Source organism: Aedes aegypti, chromosome 1, assembly GCF_002204515.2.
Source record: "Aedes aegypti strain LVP_AGWG chromosome 1, AaegL5.0 Primary Assembly, whole genome shotgun sequence".
NCBI classification, from domain to species: domain Eukaryota; kingdom Metazoa; phylum Arthropoda; class Insecta; order Diptera; family Culicidae; genus Aedes; species Aedes aegypti.
This window is the reverse complement of record NC_035107.1, coordinates 288,447,015-288,459,791: the sequence shown is the minus strand read 5'-3', so window position 1 is coordinate 288,459,791 and position 12,777 is coordinate 288,447,015. Positions and strand designations below refer to the sequence as shown.

At 40.9% G+C, this 12,777-nt stretch overlaps 1 protein-coding gene across 1 annotated transcript; it reads left to right on the top strand.

Moving 5' to 3' along the window:
- The first annotated feature begins 10,387 nt into the window (after window positions 1-10,387).
- On the top strand, window positions 10,388-12,178 carry LOC5565604 (adipocyte plasma membrane-associated protein). The gene is made up of 3 exons (XM_001649911.2): window positions 10,388-10,748; window positions 10,814-11,022; window positions 11,084-12,178. The coding sequence occupies exons 1-3, from the start codon at window positions 10,645-10,647 to the stop codon at window positions 12,088-12,090; spliced, it is 1,320 nt and encodes a 439-aa protein (XP_001649961.1). The 5' UTR covers window positions 10,388-10,644; the 3' UTR covers window positions 12,091-12,178.
- The last annotated feature ends 599 nt before the right edge of the window (window positions 12,179-12,777 follow it).

Below are 12,777 nucleotides of genomic sequence, written 5' to 3'. Positions count from 1 at the left end.
TCATGTCCAAATCACATTTTTTCTGTTGCTTGTTATTTTATGCGGTGTGACGTTCTATATATGTTACGATTTTCCCAAGAAACTAGATCCAATTGATGATTGAATGCCGGTGGACACATTAAGATTCGTTGAAAATCGTCAGATATAAGGCCATTTCCGTAAAACTTGTTCAGGCATGGCCAATTCTTGAAACTAGACCAAATTTGCCATCAAATACTTCCAGATGCATTCAATTTCATCCATTTTTAAAAAAGCTATAAGCATTTGAATTTGAGCAAAATGTTGCCCATCTCAATAATTTTGCCTATCCCCTGTATTATTGAAAAATCCCAGTATGTTCTTTGCAAGAATTCTTGGAATAGTTCATCCAGTAATACTTTTTATTTTTCAAATGTAGATTTCATAGGGATTTTCAAGTTAATTTTAGGAGAGAATTCATTGTTAATTTTTGGAGAAATTTCTTTCAAATTCCTAGAGAAGTTCATGGATAAATGTTAGAAAGAGTTCTCCAAAGGATAATTTAGAAAATACCTGACGGTATCGCTGAAAAATAAACGAAGTACCGTAAAGTGCCCTAATTCAGCGCAGTGCCTAATTCTGCACATTTCATACAAAATTATTTATATATGGAAATACACATTAATATTTCAGCAACTTTTAATGCTATTCGAGGCTAATTTGATTAAGAATAAGTTTGAATCACAAATAAAAGCAAATAAGGCATTTTTTCGCGGCATAAAAAAATAATCAGTGAAGGCCCGTCGGAGTAGACGTTATTTTTCTAATTTTCTTAGCGTCCGCGCTAAGACTGTAGGACAACAACAAACGCGATTTCTTTATTGAAAATGTTTTATTTTTTATGCAATATTCCATGGAACTACTTGCTACAGATATGTTTCATGGTGCTTCTATGAAATCTTATCAACTATTAGCATAATTATTGAGTTTTATTCAAAAAAGTATTGCGCGGAATTAGGCCACGTCTTTTTTCATAATGTCCTAATTCCGCGCACTGTTCTTCGCATAACAACAGACAAGTATAATATGCTATATCCATCTTCACATCTGTCTATTTCTCTAAAAAGTAACTTTATGCATACATACGTTTCATGTACAAGCGGAATATCGAAAAAGCCCACTTAGGCAGCGTCCATAAATGACGTAGCATCTTTTGACCAATTTTTGGCACCCCTTCCCCCTTCGTAGCTTATTTTCCCATACTTAATACATGGTTCGTAGCAAAATCGTAGACTCCCCCCTCCCCCTAAAATGCTACGTCATTTATGGACGGTCCCTTACAGGGAAAAATACCACGTGGTTTATGCACAGCCCCAACAAAATAGTCTATACACACTTAGATTTTTTTCACGAGCTCGGCTGTGCGGATCTCGGTTGAAATTAGCCGAGATTCGGCATTCTGAATTAAGTGTATACATCTGTACGCACAAAATTTACTTAGCATAATGAACCACACATAACATTGGCAATGTATACTTCTTTATGATTCTTATTTATATTGTACAATCCATATAGAATTATTGTACAAACAACATATCGTAGAAGACCCCACAAATTACGACACACTCTCGGGAAATGATTCACGGAAACTTTACGATCTCTACATAATTTACGAAGCCTCCATACAAAAAGTATGATAATACGGGGGAGAGGGATTGTAAATGGCCATATTTTGTGTGATGTAATTTATGGATGACCCTTAGGTTCTTCTGAGGTTTCTTTTTGCTTAAATATCCAACGTCAAAAAATAAGTTTCAGTTACCCGTGGCATTAGTGGATACCATTAATTGATTTGCTTAAAATCCTTTGATTCCAAGCAATAATGCGAACTGGTCCTTGTACTGTATGAACAGTGCAGTTTGCTACAAAGCAAAGCCATGCTGAAGGTGTCTGGGTTCGATTCCCGGTCGGTCCAGGATCTTTTCGTAGTGGAAATTTCCTTAACTTCCCTGGGCATGCCACACGATATATACGAATGCAAAAATGGCAACTTTGACAAAGAAAGCGTCAGTTAATAACTGTGGAAGTGCTCATAAGAACACTAAGATGAGAAGCAGGCTCTGTCCCCCTGACGTTAATGCCAAGAAGAAGAAGATGGAGGTTTTTTCTCGAATTGTCTAAAACTATGCAATAAGAAGCATATTTAAGCCAAATATGAGCTCAGTAGATTTCGAAAGAGTATTTCATTTCTAAACTTTCCAGTTCGATGAATAAAATAATTAAATTGTTAGATTCTATGGGATAATTTCACAACATAAAATAGGGTGCTCATATCATCCCATCGACAGAAAAGTCAACGAAAAATTCATTCGTGTTTTTTTTTTACGATGACGGAAATCGTGCGTATCTAGTGTATTGATCTAAAAATTTCAATTATTACGACTTTTCTTAAGATGGCCAAATTGCCCCACTTTCCCCTAGACGAAATTCACACGTACCAATGCCACGGTTTTGGTTATCTTTATTTCATGTGATAGACAAAAAGTTAATAAAAAAAACTGAACGTAGACTAAAAAGTTACGGTTCATACAAAACTCTACGTTTTCTCATACAAAAAGTGTTACGGAAGGGGAGGGGGTTGAAAATTTTCAATTTTAAGTGTTACGTAACTAATGGATGCAGCCCCTTATCAAAATTAATGTTAATTTGATTGTTTCATGAGTGCGCGGAATTAGGCATTCTTCTGCGCGGAATATGGAAAAGCGTTTAAAAAATGCGCGGAATTAGGCAATTTCAACGAGTGAACTATTTAAAAAAAATCACAATTGTAAATTATGAATACAGTCTAGTTTATATTTTTCCCATAATCTTGAATAGATTTGCTAGCGATCTACCCATAAAGCTTTTTTGTTGATGCAATACTAATTTTTAATTAACAATTTGAATCGTTTTATTCCTTAACTGCGCTGAATTACGGCACTTTACGGTACTTCATATCCCAGGAGGAATTCTTTTGGAATTTTTTTTAAGTTTTCTCGACAAATTCTTTGAAGTATTCATCGATGGGTTAATTTTAAGCTGTCTAATATTGTATAGTTCTGCTGGCGGTACGACCCTTAGCAGCAAACTTTTGAGTTTTATGACAGATTTCTTACAATATAACTTTTTATAAAACTGTTTAATGTTTCCTGATAAGATTTTTGTAAGAAAACTATTTTTGGACACAATAAATCCAGCAAGAAGTAAATATTTGATAAACTCACATTGCTTTTAACACATATGTTAACAAAACTACATCAAGGAAACAATCGGTATACTGTATTATTACCGTTCTACGCATATTTGTCCCACGGTTCATAAGGTTTGCATAGAACATGGGACAAGTAGACGTAGAAGGGCAGATTAATTCTAAACTTCGAATATTTGGTATCCCTTATCCCGTGGCCCAGGGACAACACTCGATTGCTTTGAAAAGCTCGTTCTCCAAACCCATAAAAAATAGTCATAAAACTATCCCTGGACTTTTTCTTCAGTGCAAGCCCTGGATTAATTTCTATAGAACGTACACTGCAGATTAAATCTTACAATTTCTATAAAATATTCGTGGAAGTAGCTGAGGGACCACGTGGTCATTTTTTTTTTGTTTCCAGGACCTTCCTTCCTCCCTCGTGATCATTTGTCCATCATAAGGACTGTTCATTTTATAAAGTAGACACTTTGTGCGTGTATCTTTTTAATTTATCAATGAAATTTCAGTCGGTTTTCAGTACATCATTCGACTAGTATTGTACAATGTTGTAATAATAAAATATTCTTCAAAATAATTTAATTGCACACGAATATGAAACAACGTTTAGAACGGTCGATTTTTTGAGGTTATCAAAATCAATGATTGTTATAAATTGGCTGGAAAACTCAACAATATAATTTTTTATTTTCAAAAAGCTTGGTTCTCCGAAAGCAATATCTACACAGCCTAATTTTAAATTTGAAGAGAACTGATATGAGTAGATATTTTTGGTTGAAAGTACGTCCTGACGGAAGTGCTAATATAGTATTAATAATAAAAATAGTTTACGCCTCCATAGAGTCACTTAATAAGTCCTCACGTCACATTTAAAGCACAATAGAAAAACAATTGCTTTATTATTAAAAGACCTTTCAAAGCACAATGACAATCATAGAAAATGGCAACACTGCTGTAATAAAATCGATTTTGTTTTCCACATATTATTTTCATAATATGTTATTCTGAGATTACCAATTGAAATATTCGGAGAAAACTGTTTACAATGTGCTGTAGATCGATAAATATACGTACATGATTTTAAAGTATGAGACTTTTTTTGTAAAACGTCCATAAAGAGTAAAATTTATACTTAAGACTGCGATTTAAACTTACGATTTAGCTCTTGTTTATACAAATATAGTTTCTTTAGTAATCTAAATAAGTTTTGAACACGCTTTTTTTCTCTTTTGCTCGGAGTGACACATTTTTAGGTTTTACAGTTTGAAATGATTTTGTTCTGTATTCTTCCCGTTGTTTTACTCAATTACAGTGATTCGGATCCACACAACTATTTGACAATTGTTATGCAATCTTTGGCTGTCGCGAGCAGATTTGTCACTTGCTGAGGAACTGGAAGATGTTTGCTTGGATAACTTTTTAGTAGGCTTTCTCTCATATGTATCACGAAGTTTTGGGTACTGTTCGTATGAAAATAGTGGTCATAAGGTGGATGAAATGCCAGAAGTTTCGCTCGACATATCAATCATAACTAGGTGTGATGGATTTCAATTACATCAAACCTTCTTGAGTGAATATTGAAGCAACTAACTCCTCAAGTAATATGTCAAACATACTTCTGAAATTTGTTTGCTGAACCATAAATGTGAATCAGAAAGTTTGATAGTATGGTTACATGAGTTCATATCGAGTTCACGAACATCGGATGGATCTCATGGATTTTCTCTGCATTTTCATACAATAGTTTATGTTTTTGAAGAAAATGAGATCATGGCATAAGAAAAAAAAATGTGAAGCGGAATAGAAGAATATCTTGTGATTCTATTTAAATTTTATAAACAAATAATATATATAATACAATAAAATAAGCATTATGAAGAGAGATCCTTTTTTTGGAACTTTAGATTAATCTTGGCAAAGTTTTTTGGTGAAACCACTGGACCCATATTTTGCAAAACATCTTACGGCCGAGTTTCAGATGATTCGATCGATAAAAACTCCTGATGCCAATAAATCATTAAGGTACCCCTTTTTTGAAAATATTTTTGTTAAATTATAAATAGAAAAAGAGTAATCATCTGATAACAAATTTCAAATTTCCACTCAATATAGGGTAGAGATATGAGCTTAGTAACCTTAAAAAACCTTTGCCGAAGTGAAACAAGAGCGCTAAGAAAACTATCCTTTTCCTGTATTAGAAAATTGTTTTTTGACAGACATTGAAATATAGCTCAGGTCAAAACATACCTATGGACAGAACATATTTTTCAAAGGTTTTACATATATTCGGGCTTATATGTTGTTTAATGCATCATAATTTTAAACTTCAGGTAAATTTCGAGCGTTTTATGCTAGTTTAAAGAAAATTTGAGTTCATTTCAACAATACAAATCACGAATCCCGCGATTTTTTCATGTCCGGGAAACAAGACCCTTTAATTGAAAGTTTTTTCAAATAAAGCTTACTTATTTATTTCGCTTTACATCAATTATCTTGATAAAGCCTCGCCAACAATATTTCGCCAATTCCCTCGGTTCATGGCCGCTTCTCTCCATCCTCGACTGAGACCCACGCTCTCCAGGTCCTGGTGTACCTGATCAATCCACCTAGCTCGCTGCGCCCCACGCCTTCTTGTTCCGACCGGATTCGTGGCGAACACCATCTTTACAGGGTTGTTGTCCGGCATTCTTGCAACATGCCCTGCCCAGCGTATCCTTCCAGCTTTAGCTACCTTCACGATACTGGGTTCGCCGTAGAGTTGAGCGAGCTCGTGGTTCATCCTTCGCCGCCACACGCCGTTCTCCTGCACGCCGCTGAAGATCGTCCTTAGCACTCGGCGTTCGAAAACCCCAAGAGCTTGCAAGTCCTCCTCGAGCATAGTCCACGCCTCATGCCCATAGAGGACTACCGGTCTTATGAGCGTTTTGTACATCGTGCATTTGGTGCGGGGGTGAATCTTTCTTGACCGCAGTTTCTTCTGGAGCCCATAGTAGGCACGACTTCCGCTGATGATGCGCCTTCGTATTTCCCGACTAACATTGTTGTCAGCCGTCAACAAGGATCCGAGGTAGACGAACTCGTCCAACACCTCGAAGGTATCCCCGTCTATCGTAACACTGCTTCCTAGGCGGGCCCTGTCGCGCTCAGTTCCACCAACCAGCATGTACTTTGTTTTCGACGCATTCACCATTAGCCCGACTCTTGTTGCTTCGCGTTTCAGGCGGGTGAACAAATCTGCCACCGTTTCAAATTTTCTCCCAATAATATCCATGTCGTCCGCGAAGCAAACAAATTGTCCGGATCTCGTGAAAATCGTGCCTCGACTGTTAAGTCCGGCTCTCCGCATGACACCTTCAAGCGCAATATTGAACAACAGGCACGAAAGTCCGTCGCCCTGTCGTAGTCCCCGCCGAGACTCGAACGAACTGGAGTGTTCGCCCGAGATCTTCACGCAGTTTTGCACACCGTCCATCGTTGCTCTGATCAATCTTGTGAGCTTCCCGGGAAAGCTGTTCTCGTCCATGATTTTCCATAACTCTATGCGGTCGATACTATCGTATGCCGCCTTGAAATCGATGAACAAATGGTGCGTAGGGACCTGGTACTCACGGCATTTCTGGAGGATTTGCCGCACGGAAAAGATCTGGTCCGTTGTCGAGCGGCCGTCGATGAAACCTGCTTGATAACTTCCCACGAACTCGTTTGCTATAGGTGATAGACGACGGAAGAGAATCTGGGATAGCACTTTATAGGCGGCGTTTGGGATGGTGATTGCACGATAATTTTCACACTCCAGTTTGTCGCCCTTTTTGTAGATAGGGCATATAACGCCTTGCTTCCACTCCTCCGGTAGCTGTTCCGTTTCCCAGATTCTGACTATCAGCCGATGCAGACAAGCGGCCAACCTGTCCGGGCCCATCTTGATGAGTTCGGCTCCGATACCATCCTTGCCAGCGGCTTTGTTGTTCTTGAGCTGTTGAATGGCATCCTTAACTTCCCCCATCGTGGGAGCTGGTTGATTTCCGCTGTCCGCTGTGCTGACGTAGCCATCGCCTTCGCTGTCCTGACCTTCTGTGCCTGTGTTCTCTGCGCCATTCAGGTGTTCATCGTAGTGCTGCTTCCACCTTTCGATCACCTTGCGTCCGTCCGTCAAGATGCTCCCATCCTTATCCCGGCACATCTCAGCTCGCGGCACGAAGCCTTTGCGGGATGTGTTGAGCTTCTGATAGAACTTCCGCGTTTCTTGAGAACGGTACAGCAACTCCATCTCTTGGCATTCCACCTCTTCCAGGCGGCGCTTTTTGTCCCGGAATAGGTGGGTTTGCTGTTTCCGCTTCAGTCTGTATCGTTCCACGTTTTGCCGCGTACCATGCTGCAGCATTGCAGCCCGCGCTGCATTCTTCTCCTCTAAAACCTCCTGGCACTCCTCGTCGAACCAATCGTTTCTTGAGCTCCGTTCCACATATCCGACAACGCTTTCGGCAGCGTCGTTAATGGCTGCTTTGACTGTCCTCCAGCAGTCCTCAAGAGGGGCCCTATCGAGCTCGCCCTCATACGGCAACGCTGCCTCAAGATGCTGCGCGTACGCATTGGCGACATCCGGTTGTTTCAGCCGCTCGAGATTGTACCGGGGCGGGCGTCGGTACCGTACATTGTTGATGACGGATAGTTTTGGGCGCAGTTTCACCATCACCAGGTAGTGATCGGAGTCAATGTTGGCGCCACGATAGGTTCTGACGTCGGTTATGTCGGAGAAGTGCAGTCCATCGATCAAAACGTGGTCGATTTGCGATTCTGTCTGCTGAGGTGATCTCCAGGTGTACCGATACGGGAGGCTGTGCTGGAAATAGGTGCTACGAATGGCCATGTTCTTCGAGGCGGCAAAATCTATCAGTCGTAGGCCGTTCTCGTTCGTCAGCCGGTGGGCGCTGAACTTTCCAATCGTCGGTCTGAACTCCTCCTCCTGGCCAACCTGAGCGTTCAAATCTCCTATGATGATCTTGACGTCGTGGCTTGGGCAGCGGTCGTACTCGCGTTCGAGCTGCGCGTAAAATGCGTCCTTGTCATCATCAGTGCTTCCGGAGTGTGGGCTATGCACGTTGATTATGCTGAAGTTAAAGAATCGGCCTTTGATTCTTAACTTGCACATTCGTTCATTGATCGGCCACCACCCGATCACGCGCCTTTGCATATCACCCATCACTATGAAAGCTGTTCCCAGCTCGCGTGTGTTGCCGCAGCTCTGGTAGATGGTATGATTACCTCTAAACGTTCGCACCAATGCTCCTGTCCAGCACACCTCCTGCAGCGCTACGATGTCGAAACCGCGGGTCTTCAGTACATTGGAGAGTATGCGAGTACTTCCAATGAAGTTGAGAGATTTGCAGTTCCACGTACCGAGTTTCCAATCGCTAGTCCATTTTCGTCGCTGTGGTCTTTGCCGATTGTTCCGGTCCGTATTCTCTCGTTGGCGTTCCTGTGCTGATGTGTTTTTACGGTTGGCTTGCAGGGCCTGACACCAACCCCCTAGATTTCCGGAGGACCATTCCCCCTAAATGTTCGGAGGGCCATAGTGCGCAGTTTAGCTTAGAGTCCTTCTCTGGCACTCGGACGATGATCAGCCGCCCCTGACATGGGGAACAGACGCTGTTGTGAGCCGCTCCTAACGTGGAGTACAGACGCTCCAGGTTTGCAAAAGCAAACCCCCCCTTCCCTGTCAGCATACGACCAAAGTTCCCACCGGGGGTTGGTTACCCGATCTTCCCCAAGGTTACTCGTACCCCGGCCAGTACCACGAGGAGGTAGGGATAGGAGTTGCTGGGCAAGAGGCTAAGGACCGCACAAAGGGGTCTATTTTATTCCTGCAGGTACACGAGGTACCAATGGTACGCCATGCCCAGCCATTTACCGCGCCAAATAAAGCTGTCGACATCAAATTACGTTCACAGCTGTTGGAAGTAAGCAAGATGGATGGTACTTTGTTCATGGATTTGAGAATATCCAATTGTTGTTCAATTTTAGGCTACTAAAAATCGAAAAAAAATCCGGCCGGTCTTCAATTATAAATGTATTACTGAGAAATACATATTTAATGAAAAATGCATGAGCTCTTTCTTGAAAAACCATCAGACTGGTATAGATGTAAGTGAAGGTCGCCTAACTAACGGCTGTTTCATTGGACATGAATGCAGATGTATTTAAGACGAAAGAAACAACTCTGAACAGAATTGATTTGATGTTCATTCAAGTAATACGCCAAAAATGTTGCGTAATAAAAATTAATTAGAAGGTCATATTGAAGAATTATAAGCGAGTTTAAAAAATATTCTGGATGAAAAAGCTTTTAATTTTGTTCTACAGAAACGAATAGTAACATGGTCTTATTATTGAAGCAATCTAAAAGCTTCGAAGAGTTAATGCCAAAATAACATTGAAAAAAAAAATCGGTGCGGTATATACGACCTTACTCGGCTTGATGTGGTTTTTTGTATATAAATCCCCCGCTACCTCACTATACCCTAAAGGAATTTCAATTTTCACAATTTAGCTGACATATTTCACTGTCGTCTACTTATCAACAATTCAACTCTGTTCCCGACGTCTAAGAGATACATTTATAGAATGACTCACTAATTTGAATATAAAACATTCAAAAGTTCGCGAAAGAAATTATTCAAAATAAAATTCGCTTGCTGCATCATTGTTCTATTTTATCTTTTTTGTAAAATTCAACCATAACTCTTATACACAAACATTTCCCAGTAAAAATATTTTAAGATTTGTAATCATACATATCAGTTGAATTAAGTTAGATATCTAAAAAAAAGTCTTGCTTCACTCGCACTGTTGCACCCCTAATACACTATATTTGGAAACATTTCTGTTGGATTAATTTTTGATGGAGCTCCTGAAAGATTTAGACATAATGGGTAAAGAAACTTTTGCAAAATTGGACATTTTCATGGAACGCTGGAGAAATAGAAGGAGTTCAAATATATTTAAGGACAACAAATTTAAGAACATTATTGCAGCCTGATTATTTTTCTTTAAAATATGTATGATTTCGTAAAAGTTTTTTTTTAATCTTGAGAAAATCCAAAACACTGACACATCGAACTTCACACAATCGATTGAATGCGTACGTAAAACTAGAGAGAGAACAAAAAATGCATTACCGCCACATGTGTGTCTGTACCAAAGGAATGAACTACAAAGCCGAGCAAGATAAGATAGACCGCTAAGCGTGAGCAGCTGAGGCTAAAGTTTATAAACATCTGATCCAATACATCGACCTCAAAAGCGAACAGCAAAAGACATCTATATATCGATTATCAGCGAAAGTTATTTAACAGTGCGGCGTCAGTTGTGCAGACAATTGAAACCACTGCTGCGTTTTTTTGTAAGTTTATCTGTTGTAAATTAATCCCATCCAATCGAAAATGGGTTTTACATCAACTGCAGTAAAGGTATCGATATTCGTGGCAATAGTGGCCATCCTACCGGGATTGCCACCCTTTCCAACGTTTCCATTCAAAGAATTCAGGTGAGTACAAAGTTCAATAATGGGTTTTGTGAAGAAGACATTTAATTACATTGAATTCTTTCCAGTGTTTTACCGCCACGTCCCCTGGAAGGGGTCCTCGCTCCCAATCGGCTTCTCAACAATCCACAACCGTGGCTCGAGAACCAGTTGGTGGCTCCGGAGTCCATTCTAGTCCGAGGCAACAGCACATTCGCTTCGATAACCGGTGGAAAAATCGTCGAGATCACCGGCAACGACCAGATCCGAGTGATTACCAAATTCGGTGTGGAGTGTAGTAAGTGTACTTTGATGGTGCCTTCCAAAATCACAGCTCATAGAATATTTCTATTCCACAGAGGGTCCCTACCAGGAGCGCGAATGCGGACACCCCCTTGGGATAGCGTTCGACACGCAGGGCAACAACCTGATTGTGGTTGAACCGTACTTCGGCATCTATCAGGTTCAAATCAAAACCGGCCAGCAGAAGCTGCTGGTATCGCTGGATGAGGTCATCGAAGGAGGCAAAGTGTCCCGGAAGCCCGGAATCCCGATGAACTTGGATGTGGCCAAAAATGGAGACATCTATTGGTCGGAAATGTCGTCGGATTTCCGCTTTGAGGATGGCTTACAGGCGATGCTACTGAATCCATCGGGACGTCTCGTGCACTACTCACGTGCCACCGGCAAGAACAGGGTTCTGATCGATGAGGTGTTCGGTGCAAGTGGAGTGGCACTCAGTAAAGACGAAAGTTTCGTTCTGGTGGCAGAGTTGGGAGGGCAATTGATTCGTCGGTATTACCTGAAAGGCCCCAAGGCGGGTACTCACGATATTTTCATCGACAGACTACCAGGTCAGATCGATAACCTTGTCGAAGACGACACGGGTATCTGGGCAGCTGTATTGATTGCAGTTGACGATGAAAACCCTTCGCTCTTGGCCAAGCTGGCATCGTACCCGAAAGCCCGGAAGTTCCTCGTACGGTTGATGAGTATGCTTGAGGTTCCATTCGAGTACCTTTATGCGAAAACAGGAAGCCATCTGGCCTTGCGGGTGTCGCATTTCATCGGAAACTTCAACAGTGTGGCCGCTCTATTCCCCAAGCGTGGCACGGTTCTGCGTCTGGACTGGGACGGAAACATTCTGGCAGCACTGCACAGCGACGATGGCCACACCAATTTGGTTGCGCATGCCGTGCAGAGTGGAGACTATCTGCTGCTCGGTTCACCGATGCACAACTCCATTAGGAAAGTTAAGCTAACCGAAGAGGTGCTACGGATTGTGTCCCCAGGGCGGAAGGTTGCCCAGAAGGTTACGATCGATGTCAATGAGAAAGAGAACAAAGTGAAACACGAAGATTTGTGAGCGAGATTACGTTTTAGGGAAATGTTAAATTGAATGTGTAAATACTCAATTGTGTTTTTGAGTCCAATATACACGTTGAACACAAAAATATTTAGTTTTCTTGTTTCGAGAATAGGCAGCTATAAATTTCTTAGATAACCATTTGGAAAAATTACGCAAATTTGTAGATCCGTACTGTCCGAAATCTGATCGATCGTGACGACTGCTAGTATTTGGTCCATGATTTGTCGCTCGCTCCTAGGGGGGAGAGCGATTCAAAAAAGGTAAGGATAAAGTGTCCGGTTCGCGCAATGCGAATGGCGTGATCGAATCATTAGTGTTTTGTCCATCGATTGCACCAGCGGAAGAGAGCGATGGGACCGGAATAGGCTGACCATAAGCCAACCAGACAAAAACGGGACAAACAAAAAACAAGAACGGGACAAAATAAAAAGACAAAGGTTATGCGTTTCTCCGAAGCCTTTTTCCCGAATGACCCGTTCTCTTTTAAAGCAATGCAGCTCAAAAATGTGCAATAATAGTCTTTACCCGAGCAGGCGAAAAAAACTAAGTAATAGTAAATTTTGATATGGACATACAAAAGTGATATTATATTGAAATAATAGATGAAATAAGAGATAAAAGAACCGAAAATAAAATCTAAAATTTACTCCTGGAATGCTATTAGCATATCATATTTAGCTTTTA

What these genes read in the sequence shown, in the direction of transcription:
- LOC5565604 (XM_001649911.2), top strand. Translation starts at nt 10,645, where the DNA reads ATGGGTTTTACATCAACTGCAGTAAAGGTATCGATATTCGTGGCAATA. An exon ending in TTTCCATTCAAAGAATTCAG is followed by an intron (nt 10,749 to 10,813) that starts GTGAGTACAAAG and finishes AATTCTTTCCAG; the next exon opens with TGTTTTACCGCCACGTCCCC. An exon ending in CAAATTCGGTGTGGAGTGTA is followed by an intron (nt 11,023 to 11,083) that starts GTAAGTGTACTT and finishes TCTATTCCACAG; the next exon opens with AGGGTCCCTACCAGGAGCGC.